This window comes from Chelmon rostratus, chromosome 4 (assembly GCF_017976325.1).
Source record: "Chelmon rostratus isolate fCheRos1 chromosome 4, fCheRos1.pri, whole genome shotgun sequence".
Taxonomy (NCBI): Eukaryota; Metazoa; Chordata; class Actinopteri; order Chaetodontiformes; family Chaetodontidae; genus Chelmon; species Chelmon rostratus.
Genome location: NC_055661.1, coordinates 23172203 through 23187884, shown reverse-complemented (window position 1 = coordinate 23187884; position 15682 = coordinate 23172203). Strand labels below are relative to the sequence as shown.

Below are 15682 nucleotides of genomic sequence, written 5' to 3'. Positions count from 1 at the left end.
CTGAAAACAATAGTTGGCAAGTAGTTTGTCTTAATTCCCCGGTGTAAATACGCCTCTGCATATGAAGCATGAAACATGAAAAAAAAAAAAAGCCTGCAAAATCCGGGCAACTGCATCTGCAATATTTTATTAATTGTAATTTTATTAGACCAATATAGGATAACCTTTAATTCTGTTTATGACAACTTTCTTATACAGCACTGTTGAATAATTGAGCAGAGACCCACTTCAACCCTTTCATATCTACAGTACGTGTTTGAGATGAAACCTAAGGCAGCTCTGAGCGCTGTTGTTAATGACAGAGTGTGAAAAACACGAAGCAGATTCAGGCTACTTTCCTGTAATTTTGTTAGGTCTCAGGCTCACTCGGTAAAAACAAACAGGTCTGAGGTAATTGTGGAGTCACTGTTTTTTTTGTTGATGTTATTGCGCCGTACAATCCACAGGAGCGTCTGCTCGAAGACATCAAGGCAACGAGCCTGACGGTTAAACTTCCAGCATCACTTTCAAATAAGTAATCATTACTGACAGCTAGACACGCGTCAAACTCTCAATAAAGTTTTTTTTATTCCCAACAAGGGCTGCATTTTCCAGAGTTTGACACCAAAAACTAAAAGTCTTTTCTGCGTTGTGTCTCTGATGCAAAGAGCCGATCCACTGATAGAAGTATACGCCCACGCTTCTGCATCCCAGTGACACAACAGCTCACTGTCAATGATGATATAACATTTAGTGGAGTGAAATAATCTCATTTTTGTAGTCATTGGCGTTTAAATTCTTAAACACAGAGGTGCATTTGTAGTCCATTAACAGGCATCTGGAAATAAAAGCATAGTACAGACCATTTATCAATCATTAACAGAGCCAAAGACTGGACAGTATTCTCTCTGATGAAAGTTGTCTTAAATAATATCCATAAAATGAAATGTGTCTGGAAATTAGAGGTCAAAGTGTTATTGTTGACCCCATTTACAAGACTTGGATCACAAGTGTTATAATTGCTGAAATAAAAACTTCATTGTGACAAATAAATAGTTGAAAAAAAAAAGGATCTTGGCTGTACAGAATATATTACACAAAGTGTATTCACAATTTATCATGATGCAAAAAAGTACATGTACAAAAAAATGACTTTTCAACTGTTTCCTGGAGTGAAAATTCCACCGGAAAAAGCCTGAAAAGTGTCTTCAGTGAACATCAGCTGCTGGCAACAGGACACCAGTCAAAAGAATTTATAATGTGAAAACCCTTTCTACAGCAGTGCATCTATAGGAAGATAATTAGTTCACTGTCGTCGGCCCTGGACTGAATTCTATACCTCAGCAGCAGTCAAATCTCTGACTCATCATTTATGTATCCCAGACCGTCCAGACTTGAAATGTTGGCCATAGGTGTGAAGTGGTGCTCCCCGTTCCCTTTGAAGTCAACAGCAGAGTGATTATTATTGGCAGTGAAAGGTCTTCCAGACTCAGGCCCCAGGAGCTTTATCTCTGAAGTTCTGCTCTGGATGTGCATGTATTCGGCCGACTGCCTTTTCCCCTCGCTTTCACTGGGGCGCTGCGCAAACTTGAAACATCCCCAACGTCCTTGACTCCAGATCCAAAATATGACCCCCATCAGGCCGAGACAAAGCAGCGACAGCAGAGCCACGGCCACCTCCAAACGAGTCACCCTGCCAGTGTCGCTTTGATTCTCGGGGGACAACGGGTCCTCCTGGTCCAGGTTTGGCACCAGCCCTGGTGCGGCCGTGTTCAGACCGTGAATAGAGCCTGAGGAATTTGTCACCTCATTGCCGGGAGTAGCGCCGCCCCCGACTCCTGGGCCAGAGGCGAGCTGTAATTGATAAGCTGCCACGGTCCTGTTGTACGTTCTGCTGTTGACCTGCTCGACCGAGTAGCAGGTGTACAGGCCAGCGTCCGATTTGGAGGCACTCAGGATGAGGAGGCCCCTGCTGTAGATGTAGTATTTATTGTTGGAGTGAAGTGTTTGGTCAGAGAATCGCCACAGGACCTGCGCCAAGTTGGAGTGGATTTGGCACGGCAGCTGGATGTTGTTCTCCGGAACTAGGGTAAAGTCCACAGCTGCTACTGGATCTAAAAACACACACACACACGCACGCACACGTGCGCACACACACACACACGGTTGGTCCCACTGCATACTAATGAGTAAAGGCTGCTGGGATGCCGTTTCTTCCCAGTAATGCATGCAAATAACATCCCGTAAAGGGACGTACCTGGCTGAGGACATTGTGAGGCGTCTCCTTCCTTCAGACTCTGTATTGCAGTCTTTGAGGAGGGTGATGAGCTGTAGACTGAGGAGCACTGCTCGGCGGTGAAGTCCCAGGCACAGTAGGGATCCCTGGCCAGGATGCAGTCCACACAAGTGTCATAACGGCTGCAGTTACTGACCGGCATCTGGACAGCACCAAACTCTGAACCAGCATACAGTTGGCCCTATGTTTGCAAACACACACACATTAACAAATCTTTAACACATCTTTATTACCACTGAAGCCTCTCTGTGGCCCGCTCATGGCAATTAAGTGACAACATATTTAAATTGAGATATAAATTCAGACTGAAGCTTATTGTGCAATATTTGCCAAGAAAAGTACCAGTAAATGATGTAATCATCTATAACGATGATGAGGTAACAAAACATGCTGCCATCACATTGAACCTGTAATGAGCTACCTTGCTGGGCAGGAGGCGCAGGGTGCTAATAGGCACGGGGTTTTCGTACAGTTGAATCTCCTCAATGATGAACATCTCTCCAGCGTAGTTAACAGCCTTCTGAATGTAACCGTTTTCTATCAGGAGACAAAAGAAAGGACCATCTAATAACCATTTAGTACATGACACAAGCATATTAACCAAGATCCTGGCTTTAAAAGTTGACCATTAAAAGGCCCTGAAAACATATTTTCTCAATCAGACTCTACTATGAGCAGGGGGCTCTGGCATGAAAACACACTTTTTTGCCCAAGTCTGAACAGTTTTGTGATTTTTACTGGTATTTCATGTTTTTCTCCTTGCTTTTCTCACTGGTTTGAACTGGGCGGGACTCGGTTTGAAAACGGTGATTGCGCACCAATCAGAGTTTAGCAACATGAATGAAAAGGTGATGACAGTTGTTTGGAACAAACCACACAGTCCTAACGAAACAGATTAAGACCATGTTTTCTGTGGCTTTAAGTTTAATTTCAGATAATTATCCCAGTATTTTCTCTTCTGATTTAATCCTTAGTTTACCAGTGCCAATGAACATGACGGCATGTCTCTGTCCGTCCAGCGCCAATACACTGTCCACCACAATCCGAGTCAGCAGAGCTCCCCTCTTGACCAGCAGCGGCCCTCCTGTCAGAGGCTGAACAGCCTCGTCCATCAGGGGCCGGTCCCTGATGAACTGGAGGGTTTTGTCAGGAAGGTCCAGGGAGCGATTCATCCCCATTTTACGTGCCACATTATTGATGCACTGAAATACAAAACTTCAGTTTAGAATTGTGGGGTTTTTTCCCTCTCGCACGCTTTTTCATCTGGTATCACATATTTAGACTCACCGCTCCTGGTCTGGGAACTGGCACCTCTCCAGTGTACATCACCCACTTGACGTGAGATGTCTCCACGGCAACAGGTGTCTTGAACTTGCCCTCGTTGAAAATGCCTCGAACGTCCGACACACTGTACGCACATACTGCAGAGGCCTGGGACAAGCTCCTGGAACACACCAAATCAAACACATTTAGTCAAACAAACTGCCAAATGTTTGTTTGATTTGTAGGACTGGAGAATAATTTTTAAGTCATTAATTAATCGAACGATTTTTTCCTTTCTTTTCGAGTGGACATAATGAATCATAATGAATTTTTAGTTTTTTTTTTACTTCTCACCATGCCGCATGCCAACACCCACCCTAAGCCATTTGTTTTGGTTGTAAGCACTTACGACTGCGGCGTGAAGACAGCGTAGAAGACGCTCTTCCTCCAGTCGTCGTGCTTCAGCAGGAAGACATCCTGGACAATGGGGGGCAGGCTGGGTTCAGGGAGGGAACAATCCAGACGAGCTTTCAGGAACGACGTCCATTTCCTCTGTAGTGTCCGCTGGCCGCCCATATCCCCCTAAACGCAGAGACAGAGCGCTCTGTCATGTGCAGCTCTGTAGATATTCCACTTAACCACAACAACCAGAGCTGCGTCAGACAGCGAGCATGAGGCCAGACATAAATTTGCACATTATCAAGCTGGAATGTAAACCTTCTCTCTCTATTACCAAAAACGCATGACACTCCATTTACATTTTTTAATGTCTCTGAAAATGCCAAAGGTCCTGCAGAAACTGTGAGTTTTTATTCTGTACTTAATTATACCTTGCAGACACGGGCCACCCGAGACACGGCAACTTTGCTGTAGAAGTCGTACTCCATGGCATTCTCACTGAAGAACAAGTAGACCTTATCGTCGTCACCATCAGGACTATCATGACTCTCACCCACAAAGTCCATGTAGACAAAGTTTGGCTCTGAAATCACAAAACATGGCATTAGCACTCAGGACTAGTGCAGAAAAATCGAAACTTTGATCTGCCTCCATTTGGTTCACCAATACTGTATCCCAGATATCAGCAACTGCATCATGCACAAGTATTTGTTGCTGCAGTCCACTCCCTCTAAACTATGCACACCATTATATAAAACTTTACACGGCCAGTTTTTGCAGAGGAGGAACTCACCACTGAGCCAAGAGCTCTTAAACTCAGTGCGGAGAGCCAACTCGGAGCTGCGCAGAACCACAGGCTCAGAGCCCAAGAAGTTGATGGATGTAGCAGAATACAGGTCATTTCCTGTTGGACAGGAACAAGAGATGAGGGAAAACTCCATTATTCATATTAGTTGGAACAACATCTCATTTATGTGCCTATAATGGACTGAACCAACTAGCTTTTTTCCAGGCAATTAGTGCATATTTGGAGTGAGCAGGTGGCACCAGCAAAGATATTTGGTGATGTTTGCAATGCATTCGGTGCTCCGGGCTCGTGGTTAGTGAAATTTGCACACAGTTATCAAACCCCTGATCTTTTCTGTTGGCGGACTTTGAACACTCAGCAGTATTTTGTGCTTTGTTCCCTTTGGCTGCAAATCTGACTCAGACACTCACCAACCATGAGGGAGGAGTATCTCTGGAAGGGATCAAAAGGACACTTCCCCTTCCCCTCCTCCTGCTTTCCCTCCAGCCTCAGCTGTCCATTAACATACGTCTGTTTGAAACAAAGGGGGAGAGAGAAAAGAAAAACTTGTTAAAGACCTCCTCCAATGAAAATCAAGTTTTTTTTACATGTCAACATATGCTGTTTTTTATATGCTATGAGTGCACGCCACGCCTGAGCATTTCCACCTTGGAACTGCAGTGGACCAAGCAGGTGTAGCTACATGTCGGTATTTTGAAAGCTGACACTGTTTTCAAAGTGATGGGGGAGACCTCTTCTGCTTTTGGTTGCATAGTTGGGAAAGAAGAAATGGTGAACTTTCATGTGTTATGGATCTGAAAATCCAAGAGCCAAACTGTAGCATCAGTAGCCTTTTTCCAGAGCACTATGTCGCCACAAAACTTATACTGAAGCCTGACGCTGTTCCATCCATTTCTCCTGGGGACACAGCGAGTATGAGCCAACACAGTGGTGAGTTTATTTTTGTCAGGTTTTATCCGTTTGTTCCAGTTGTTTTATGAAATCACTGAGGCTATAGAAAGGAAAATTCTGCCATACATTTGTGACCCTGGTTCCTCAGTAGGAACCAATGGCCTTAGGGTTGAGTGCCACAGATGAGGTTGGGAGGTAGTCCATGGCATGCTTTTTATATGCTACCAGACATATCACGAGCGAAATAAGCAGTCAGCACCACGGCTGAGCATTTCCACCTTTATATCTGCAGTGGACCAATGACAGTATCACAGACATGGATCCAGACAGACAGGGTTTCATACGTCACATACTGACAAAACCAATCCCATCAACCTGCAGGGTGGGTATTCCATATCATGATGACACAGTCAAGCCGAAGACTCATTTTATCCATTAGCATCACATTTATAATGTTGTAGAGAGTATTACATAAAATACATTAACATTCTGAGACACTGAGTTGCAAGAGAAGAGTCAAAGATGAGCAGGTACGCTCCAGCTGCATGCGGGCAGCGGAGGGGTGGGTGGAGATAGAGGCAGGGGACTATTAAGATCCACACATCCTAAATGAAGGCAAAGGTATAGAGTTTCATTTAAGACAATTTTTTAAATGGAAAAATTTTTCTAAATATGTAATTTTGATGAACATAGATGAGGTTTTCAGGGTTTAATCAATGCCAGGAGAGGAACTCTGAGAAATGGACCTGTTGCTCTTGATCTTTCTGTGGATTTGGTGACAATAAAAAAAAATAGAATCCCAACCTCATCCTTTAAAAGTGCAAAACCATTAAAGAAGAAGCCAATGACGGGTTTATATTCAAAGTAAAGGAAAAGGGGCAGAGGTGCTGCCTACAGACACACTTTAACTCCATATTCTGCAGTGTACTTACCATATGATCACAGGTGGGGCTAAAAGCGTTTGTGCCACACACATACATTGTAGTGTCATTCACTCTGTGCAGGGTCCGAATGTAGTTCCGGCATTCCACCTGCAACAAGACCCAGCAGAGAGAATGCCAAGGTCAGAGCTTTGTTAGTTCAGCCGCGAAAAACACAAACACGCCACATGCGCATACTGACTGCGCCGGCTGCCTGGAGCTGAGCTGGTGACCAGAAGGTCAAGGCTGTGTACATGCATTTTCTTCTCAAACCTTTATTTGGACATTCAGTTTGAAGCTGTGAGCAAGGCACTTCAAAGAGAATTCTGTGTTACTTGAAAAGGCAAAAAAAAAAAAAGACTCCCATATAAATGATTTACAAATGCAAAGAGATAAACTGCACAGGGGAGTAAACTGCATCTTTTAAGGCCATATCTTCGCCCTAGAAATAAAAATTAGAATGCACTGTTTTGAAAGACATTACACAGACCTCAGCGTGTTTTCCTTTGTACGTGCACTCCCTCTGCTTCTCCTCAGTAACGCGCCAATACACCTGCATCAACAGAGGGAAAAGGTCTTGTCAAAGCACGCAGGAATGGTGTCGCAACACCACAGCACGACGGTCGAGCTGTAGCCCGTCTACCCTCACAGATTTCCTTGTTTGTCTAACATCAAGACCAGTCAGCATACTGTAGAGGGGGGACATCAGTCTCTCTTCAGTTGTGACTGTTAGCTGTGTAACGACAATTACGAATCAACAAACCTCAGTCTAGAGCTCAGCAAGAACAGTTTCTTCAAATTCCTCATGCAAACACGTGCAGGCCAGCAGCCACGTACTGGCCGCTGATGTAAGAGCAGTTCTAATCAATCAAATGTGTTTCTGTGAGCGTATCTTCAGGCAAAACGCACTCAAAACACTGAAGGATAGCAGAGAAAGATATGCCAAGAATAAACTTATTAGAGCTGTGCCCGAGAGCTTGTAAAAGGCTTCCAAATATCTGTAAAATGGCAACAGACGATGATACAAACCACTGGTTTCCAACCTGGAGGTCATCAAACGATTGAACGGATGAGAATGCAAAAAACGTTTACTTCTGTTGATTTTTCTTTTACCTTCCTTCAGATTATAAATCATCAGAAGGGAAAAGCTCTTGGCTGAGCTACTCAGACCTGCACATTTTTATAAACAGATTTTTTTTCACATGTTCTTACCGCTGCCTTTCTGACAGAGACGTTGTTGATGTCCAGCGCATATATGGCCTCTCTGGCCCCGAGCAGCAGCACACCCAGGTCGTCTCTCATTAGCATGGTGGAGTAGTTGAAGATCCCCTCTTCTCTGAACAACTTCAGCTCGTCTAAATGGGAGAACATCCGCGTGACTGCGCCGCATTTTGCTATATTTTCTTTTCTACATTTTAGCTGCCGTGACTCCGTGCTGCTGGGAAAATGCTCCCACAGCAAAAACAAAATGCAAATTCATTGAAGTTTGTCCCAGCAAGCACAATAACCAAGCAATCACTCCACTGTGTGTTTAAATATTCAAATGCATCGATTAACCGCTACAAATTCTGTTTACTGGTGCAGCCCAGGAGTAAATCTGTTAAGCTAAGTAGCTAAGGAAGAATATGCAATGACTTATTAGCAGGAAGGTGTTGAGAATGTGCGACTTACTCTGGTAGGGGACAGTCTTTCGTGGGACACAGTAGTGACTGCTGAGTGCACTAACAGAAGCATGGAGCATCAATCCACAGACGAGGCTCAGGGCTGAGAGAAGAGACATGGCTCAGGGTCCAGGTTTGTCTAAGTGTGGAAGAGCCGCACAGTCCAGCTCTGCCACCAAAGCACCCGATCAGAGACAGAACATGGTCCAAGGTCTCAGTCCAGATGTTGCTGTTGTTACGCTGCGGTGATGTCACTGCCCTGGACGTGTGCCGCTCTGGCACAAGACATCATTGTTTTCAAAGACCCTCTAAAGGGAGCTCATACATATGTTTAACCAGTGCCTGCGGGGTGCAGCTCAGGCCGCCTCGGCTCAGTTTGAAGTCGGTGTCCTGCGTGGTAAAGATCTATGTCGGCGTTAGCCTCCAGCGCAGCGCTAATGAGCCACTGGTGTCCTCTATGGAAGGAGGAGCAGAAGCCATGCTGCACGGCTACTGGTGAGGGGTGCTGGAGGAGATCAGCTTCATGGTGTCCACCTCTAGGAAAGATATGCATTAAATTATTAAAGAGACCCACAATGTGGAAACACTGACTTTAATTCTAAGATAGGAAATTATGCCTACGTTAAAAGATGGACAAAAAAGATCATATATTTGCTTCAAAAATGAAACTGCTGGCTAGTTTGACTCCTTTACCTTATTTTTTGCTGTATACTGCTTGCTGTCATTCTTCATGTAGACTTATTACACAGATTTACATAAAGATAAAGATTTCCCCTCTTTTCAATAATGTGAAAGTGATGGAGTCTGCTGCGTTTATGTCCCTCATACAATTATCAGACAGAAAATCTATGCAGCAAAGTACAGTAACATTCTTGCTTACGGTAAACACAGTCAGCAAGACTGAAAGAAAGACTGAAAGAAAGATTCAGATCTTTCACCAGAGAACGAAGACCACAAGAGAATCCTGCCTCTTAAAGCAACAGTTCAAGAATTTAGGGTTGCATTGAGGTGTAGGACTGGTGTAGACCAATTAAATCCAGAGCGGTCAAAGCAGTAGGTGTATTAGTCCAAAAAGCTCCGGATCCTACAATTCCCCTAATGCAATGCACTGCAGCATCTTTCATTAGAGTCTCCCTGCCTGTTAAACTGAAGTCCAACTTCCAACTGCACCCACTTTCAAAATTTGTAGTCTCCAGGCCCAATCCAAGATACCTGACCTGGTTATTTTCTCAGGCTTTAGAAATCTCCCTTCAAAGCCACAGAACACATTAAAGAACTGTTTTCCAAGCTGAGTGATACTGCTTTTGACTAGTGAAATGGTCCTCAGATGTAAAATCAGAGCAGCTTGTTCTGCTCACCGCCTGAAGTTTAAAGATAAGAGTCGAAAACTGTGAGTGCAGGGAAAGGGCCGAACACGAACGCGCTTTGCTGTTTGTCAGAAACACATGCAGGGACGAATTTAACCTCATTGTTACATCAGAGGAGTCTAGCACCACTTACAGTCATACCTAAAAAGTCTAAATTGTAAACTTCACAGAGGAAACTGATTTCTGCAGCGTGCCCTGCTGCCCTCCAACCCCCACTCTCTCTTCCTCCTCCACTCTCTGTGTCTTCCTGTCCTCCTCCCTGATAAGAACCTCCTTCCTGTGGGCTCAGCGGGGTTCGTGCAGCAGAGGGGGATCAGTTCAGGTTTGGGCATGCATGCAGATCGCAACAATCCACTGCTTTAGCGCTACCCTGGGATTCATGCCGAATTGAGACTTACCACTTCTCTGGCGAGTTTCTGTCTGTTTTGACTAACTGAGCAGCGCAGCCTCATTCAAAATTCATCAAGGCGCTTTTTCTCAGAATAACACACAAAGCATACTTAAGAGTCAGACTCGCGAGGTAAAAACTACACTCTTGTCTTTGTGGTGCACGTCGCTCAAAAGGCGCCGCACCACACAGCTGCTTTTGCAACTGTTACTTAGATTTTAGCTCGCAGAGGGGGGAAAAAAATAAAAAATACAGCAGCTTTCACAGAGATGCATCCTTTGAAACGCACACCACAGAGTCCCTGCCTGTTGACAGAAACCAGAATGACAGCATCCAAATTTCCTCGAGAGACAGCCAGGCGCACGCTCCCCTTTGCCTCTGAACAACCTCGGTCTTGAATGTGCGTTTTGCAACAAACTGCCATGCTCCCACCTTGTTGTTACTTGACACGGCGAGACGAGCCACTGCATGTATGGGGCCGCTCGTGTGTTGTCAGAGCGCCGGCGTCTTGCGTACTTTTCCCCTCAGGCTGTGAGGGGCGGGCGGGGACTGTAGGTTGAGCGTTACAGCTGAGCGGGATGACTGCAGGTTGTTTCTCACAGCGTTTGACAGATACTTGAGCGCCGTGCAGACAGGCAGGTATGGCTACAGCAATAGAAGAGCACGCAGCAGTTGTCCCTCTTTTCTCCTGCTTTGTTTATCCACGGTCACACTCACGCACTGACATGCACATGTGTGGACGGGCGTGAGGGGGGGGGGCATGCATAGCTGAGGTTTTTACACAAGTTGTTGATAACTAGTTACACAAAGCTGATTGGTTTTCATCTAAAAGAGGATCCTTAAATTTGGTTTGTCAAGTTACTTTATTTAAATGAAATGACATTTTTTTCATTTGACTGGATCAAATCTTCCAAAATCTCAACAAATTTCAAGTAATTTAAAATGTTTTTTGCATCAGTGGTTAACAAATCATTTATTTAAAGGTGCATTCATTGATTTTTTTTTTGTTGACCTCACACTGTAAATGTACTGTGTCAAACATTTTAGCAGCCACTCCACCCAGGGGGACACTACCGCTGGAGTTGTGTGTCTGGCCACCTGACGACAGTAAGTCAAATATTTACTCTCCCTTAGATCCGTTCAGGCCCTCACCAGCTCCGCGGGGGGGAAATGTGGCGCGTTAGCCGCTAAAAGCTCCACTCTCTTCACCTGCGAGTTGCTAACTTCGTCTGTCATGTGTGGTGATGTGGAAGAGGCTTACAGCAGCTTTATCAGCTGCTGTGACTAGCATTAGCAACACGGCTGCTGCGAGCAGAGTTCGAAGGCCAAGAAGCCTAAAGCGGCTAAAACCATCAGACTTAAAAACTTTTCACGGAGCAGCAGGGAGCTGCAGAGTTGTCACTACGAGCAACACCTTTCACACTGCACATCATTTGATCCATTGTTCATGAAAAATACTGATTAGTGCACCTTTAGCTTTCATTCAGCGTGAATAAAAACAACTTTTGTACTGCAAGATTATGATCCCACATTTATATGTCTATGTCCTCCACCTTTGCTGCCTGCTTTGTTCATTTTAATTTATCAGGAAGGACCCACCCATGGACTGTTTGCCCTCTTACTTCACCATTGCCAAAATCCATTTGTAATGGTGCACTATCATTAACAGCTGCAGACTTGATGGATGATTTATTAACCAATTATGTTTATAGGAGCACACCTCTCTGCATGTGCGCCTTATTCTAACAGATGTTTCTTCTCCTCGGGGCTGAGCTCTCATCTCTCTTCCCTGTTTCAGGCTGAATCACGGTTTCTTTGACAACTAGTGACCGAAATCACAATAAGCCAACATTCAGATTAGGTGTGCTCTCCCCCTGACTCAAACGGTATGTTGTGAAAGACTGTGTGCGAAATCCAGTTATATCTTGTATTTACAGGGCCTCATTGTTGATTCAGGTACAGCCAGCAAAACCTGCCCAAGGATCGGCCTTTAAACACACAGCTGTGTTGTACACGTCTCCTAATGTAGTGTACAAATGTGTACAATCCACGACCTGTTCACTCACGCAACATGAAAGCAGTGGAATATCTATGAATGACACGGTTTATGAAAAAATGGTTCAGTATCTGCATACGATGAAGAGCGCTATGAAACGCTGCTCTTTTAGTTTCTCTGGAAAGTCAACCTGACATCTGAAGCACTGCTTGCATATAAATACAGCGACCACAAAGTGTGCACGAGGGAAGACGAACGTCTACAAAACCAGGACAACCAACAAGAGTGTGACTAAAACAGGGTCTTCACATCTCTATAGGTCCAGATGTAAATGTGAAAATGTATTTCCCACATGTGCGATTTATGCCAAGCAGAAATCCTGGCAGGGTTTTCACTGCGGCCGCTGGTGGGTTTTTACTCATCAAGATGTGGAGTGTGAACAACTGCGGGTTCAAAGGCTGCACATGAGCCAGTACAATAGGCTGAAGAAGCCCTGCAGCGAGTATCTCCAGACACTCCAACCACTTAAAGCGCGAGGATATTTATAGCCAGTTCAGAAGCCTCCACAATATCTACAATACCCTACCATGGATTCTGACTGCGACTACGTGCTGCCTATTAAGTAAAACCCTGAACAGCAGCATGTGAGACGTGCACAGACAAGCCCGCTGTTGTCATCACCGTGAGTCATAACAAATCCAGATCCAAAAAGCTGTGTTAACACTCAAACAGCTGGAGCGAGCGAGTAAGCTCCGGCTCTGGCGTACGTCTTCCTGTGCGTTACGGCGGGCCGCATGGGCGAGGCCTCCTCCGGCTGTAACCGATTTACCTGAGCGGCTGACTAACTGGTCTGCAAGGCTGATGCTGGTTGAGTCACCGTTTGACTGGCTGGATGGCTGTTTTCCTGCCTGTCCGCCAGTCAAACGTAAGCTGAGCGGCTCCCTGGCAGACCGGCTGGCGATACAGAGTTCCATCACAGGGGCCTGAACAGGAAACCGGTTGTGGGAGGGTGTTCACCTTTGACACTCCTTGTGTCACAGACTCTGTTGTGAAACATTCACTGGAAAACACACCCCAGTTCAGCAGCGGGTTGTATTTTTGCAAGCTCAGATGGCTGCAACAAACCATTCTTTTATCATAATGACAGTAGCTCGCCACCTTTTGTTTCCATGTGCAGGACAGTAGTAATTAGCCGAAAAGAACACTTCAAAAACATGCTGCGTGTACAATTTTCCAGGCTGTTACCACGTATATCATTAAGCTAATGGATAACTAACAGTCAAAGCATTTAAAAGGTCCAATGTGTAGGATTTAATGGCAAAGGCGCTGTCTAGAGTCACTGTTTGGTTTGTCTGTTCTAGGCTTCTGTAGAAACATGGCGGTGCAACATCTCTGTGGAAGAGGACCAGCTCCTTCTGTTGCTATAAAGGTAATGGAAACACAACAATTCTTATTTTCAGGTGATTATAAACTAATGAAAACATAAAAATTCCATTCCTACAGAGTCCCCTAAATCCTACACACAACGCGAATATAGGCGACAAGCAAGCCACAAAATAAAAATGCAGCAATAACAAGATTGTCGCCTCTTCTTTGACAAATGACTTGTCATTGATGCGACAGGTCTGGCTCAGTGTAAATGCACACACTGAGAGACATACACATACATACACACACACGCACACACCCAGGCAAGTCTGAGCAGGATTCATGGCACAAAAGGAAAATATGAAGACATCTCAGCCTGCTCTGCCTGCGCTGTGTGACAAGTTCACTGACAAGATGGAAACACCCAAGAAAACCAAATGTGGTGAGCGCTTCAGTTTAGGTTTCAAATCAGAGCCGAGGAAGTGATTTCACGAAACTGTCACTTTATTCATCCTTATAGGGTCAAAACTAGAGCTGCAGCGATCATTTCTAAAGGCATTCATTTTTCGTTTATTTTCTTTTCGGATCAATTAATCGTTTGGTCAGTAAAATGCCAGAAAATAGCGCCCAAGGTGCCGTCTTCAGAGATGTTCATTCAGAAAAGCAGCTGATCAGAGAAGCTGCTACAAGGGAATGCTTTTGCTTCAACCATTACCCTCTATCAAAAAGGTATCCTGTGTGTGTTCAGGTGTGTTGGTAGAAGAATGGCAAGAGGAATAAAAGGTTCTGAGTCAAACGAGAAATACTAAGAGGACGATCTGTTTAGTAGATTGTTCCCTCCGCACCAGAGTGTCAGGCCTCCTGCTTCATGAGATCACATCTTCAAAATATCATGTCAGCCGATCAGGTGCCACACACGACCATGTTTCCCCACCGTGGTTCTCCAGACTTGTGTTGTCAAAAGCCTAAAAGTCACTTGCGTATGTAAAGCACGCAACCAGCAAGCGTGTGTGTGTGTGTTTTGACCAACAGCACAGTGAAACTACAAGAAGACAAGTGAGTGAAACTCCTCCATCCTGTCACCCTGACCTGACCAGATGTGTCGACGAACATTAGAAAGACACTGATTTACATTCGACAGACTGTGTCTCACCTGTGCAGTGCACCTGTGAGGGGTGAGGGGTGCACTGAGGATACAGGACGCCCAGAAGCTGTGGTCCTGAGCTGCAGCTGCTGTGTTCACTGCAGCCGGTCGTGAACCAACATAAATAACCATGTGTGGCAAGTGATGACTGCTCATTGCTAACATTGGGGGTGCTCCTCATATTCAGGTGCACACACAGTGAAAAAAAGGAAACGTGCATCAGCTCTGATCACAGTCTGCCAGTGTATTATTTGTGGCGTGGGCCGCGTGCAGCCGCGCCTCGACACCCCGTGACCCCACTGTGACAGCTAAAATTGGGCAATCCCCCGAGCAAGTGCACAGACAGCACTTAGTATATCCTCTGCTCGCTCAGCCAGACACATATCATGTGCTTAAAACTCTCACCATTAATAAAAGTGCACACCCTTAAACATCACGTTAACCCCCGCAGCAGCCACACTTGGATGTTGGAGCTGTATGGACTCTTGGAATTACTCAACATGGGGCACCAAATGAAAACAGATTTCTACAAAGCTGATTCTTTTTATGAACAGATTTGTAGCACGTAAAAGGTTGGTTTCTTACAAGTGAGACTCTGTCTGCTTCATGAAAAACAGCCAAAGCAAAATTTCCCCCACAGGATCCGACCGCATATCCGCTGCTTATCCCGAAGCTGCGCAGGCGACCCTGCAAGTTGGAGCGTTTCCTCCGCGGTCGCAGCCTGCGGGGCTCGGACTGCGGCCGAAACGCATATCCTACTACTGCTTAGTCTAGCTTTCGGCTGCTATTATTAGATAAGGATATCCTATAATCTTAGATAAGACAGAGAAGTTACAGAGCTGCATGTGCGCCTCTCAACACCACAGGTTGTCCGATCCGATTCCCACAAGCAGCCCGAGCTCCGCGGAGAAAAAAAAAAAAACACGCCTGCGGGACAAACAAGCGAGTAAGTCACAGCGCGTCCGCATCGGACTCACCGGGAGCTGTCAGGAGCTACACGAGGGACCGTTAAACCCGCCGCCGTTTGTCCGCCTTCGGATCCGGCTCGACGCGTCCTGCTCCACCTGCGCACCGCTCACCTCGCATCTAACTCCTGCAGGGAGCGATTATCCGGCAGCTCTCTCCGCGGCAGGCAGGGGCCGGTCATGTGACTTTTGATCGTACCTTTCTTCGAAAAAAAAACAAAAGCGCTCGCTCACTTC

General features: G+C 45.4%; 1 protein-coding gene across 2 annotated transcripts; it reads right to left on the bottom strand.

Annotated features, from left to right (window-relative positions):
* Positions 1-78: 78 nt before the first annotated feature.
* Positions 79-15621, bottom strand: si:ch211-129c21.1 (uncharacterized protein LOC563087 homolog). 2 transcript variants are annotated; one of them, XM_041935908.1, is made up of 14 exons: positions 15458-15621; positions 8228-8753; positions 7769-7911; positions 7047-7109; positions 6569-6667; positions 5156-5255; positions 4731-4841; positions 4369-4520; positions 3948-4120; positions 3563-3719; positions 3255-3477; positions 2697-2812; positions 2237-2456; positions 79-2093 (listed from the first exon to the last, which is right to left on the bottom strand). In XM_041935908.1, exons 2-14 carry the CDS (start codon positions 8334-8336, stop codon positions 1330-1332), a joined length of 2430 nt encoding a protein of 809 aa, XP_041791842.1. In that variant the 5' UTR covers positions 8337-8753; positions 15458-15621; the 3' UTR covers positions 79-1329. The 2 variants fall into 2 exon arrangements, with proteins under 2 accessions (XP_041791842.1, XP_041791843.1); XM_041935909.1 differs by lacking the exon at positions 15458-15621 and adding an exon at positions 12798-12912.
* Between the last annotated feature and the right edge of the window lie 61 nt (positions 15622-15682).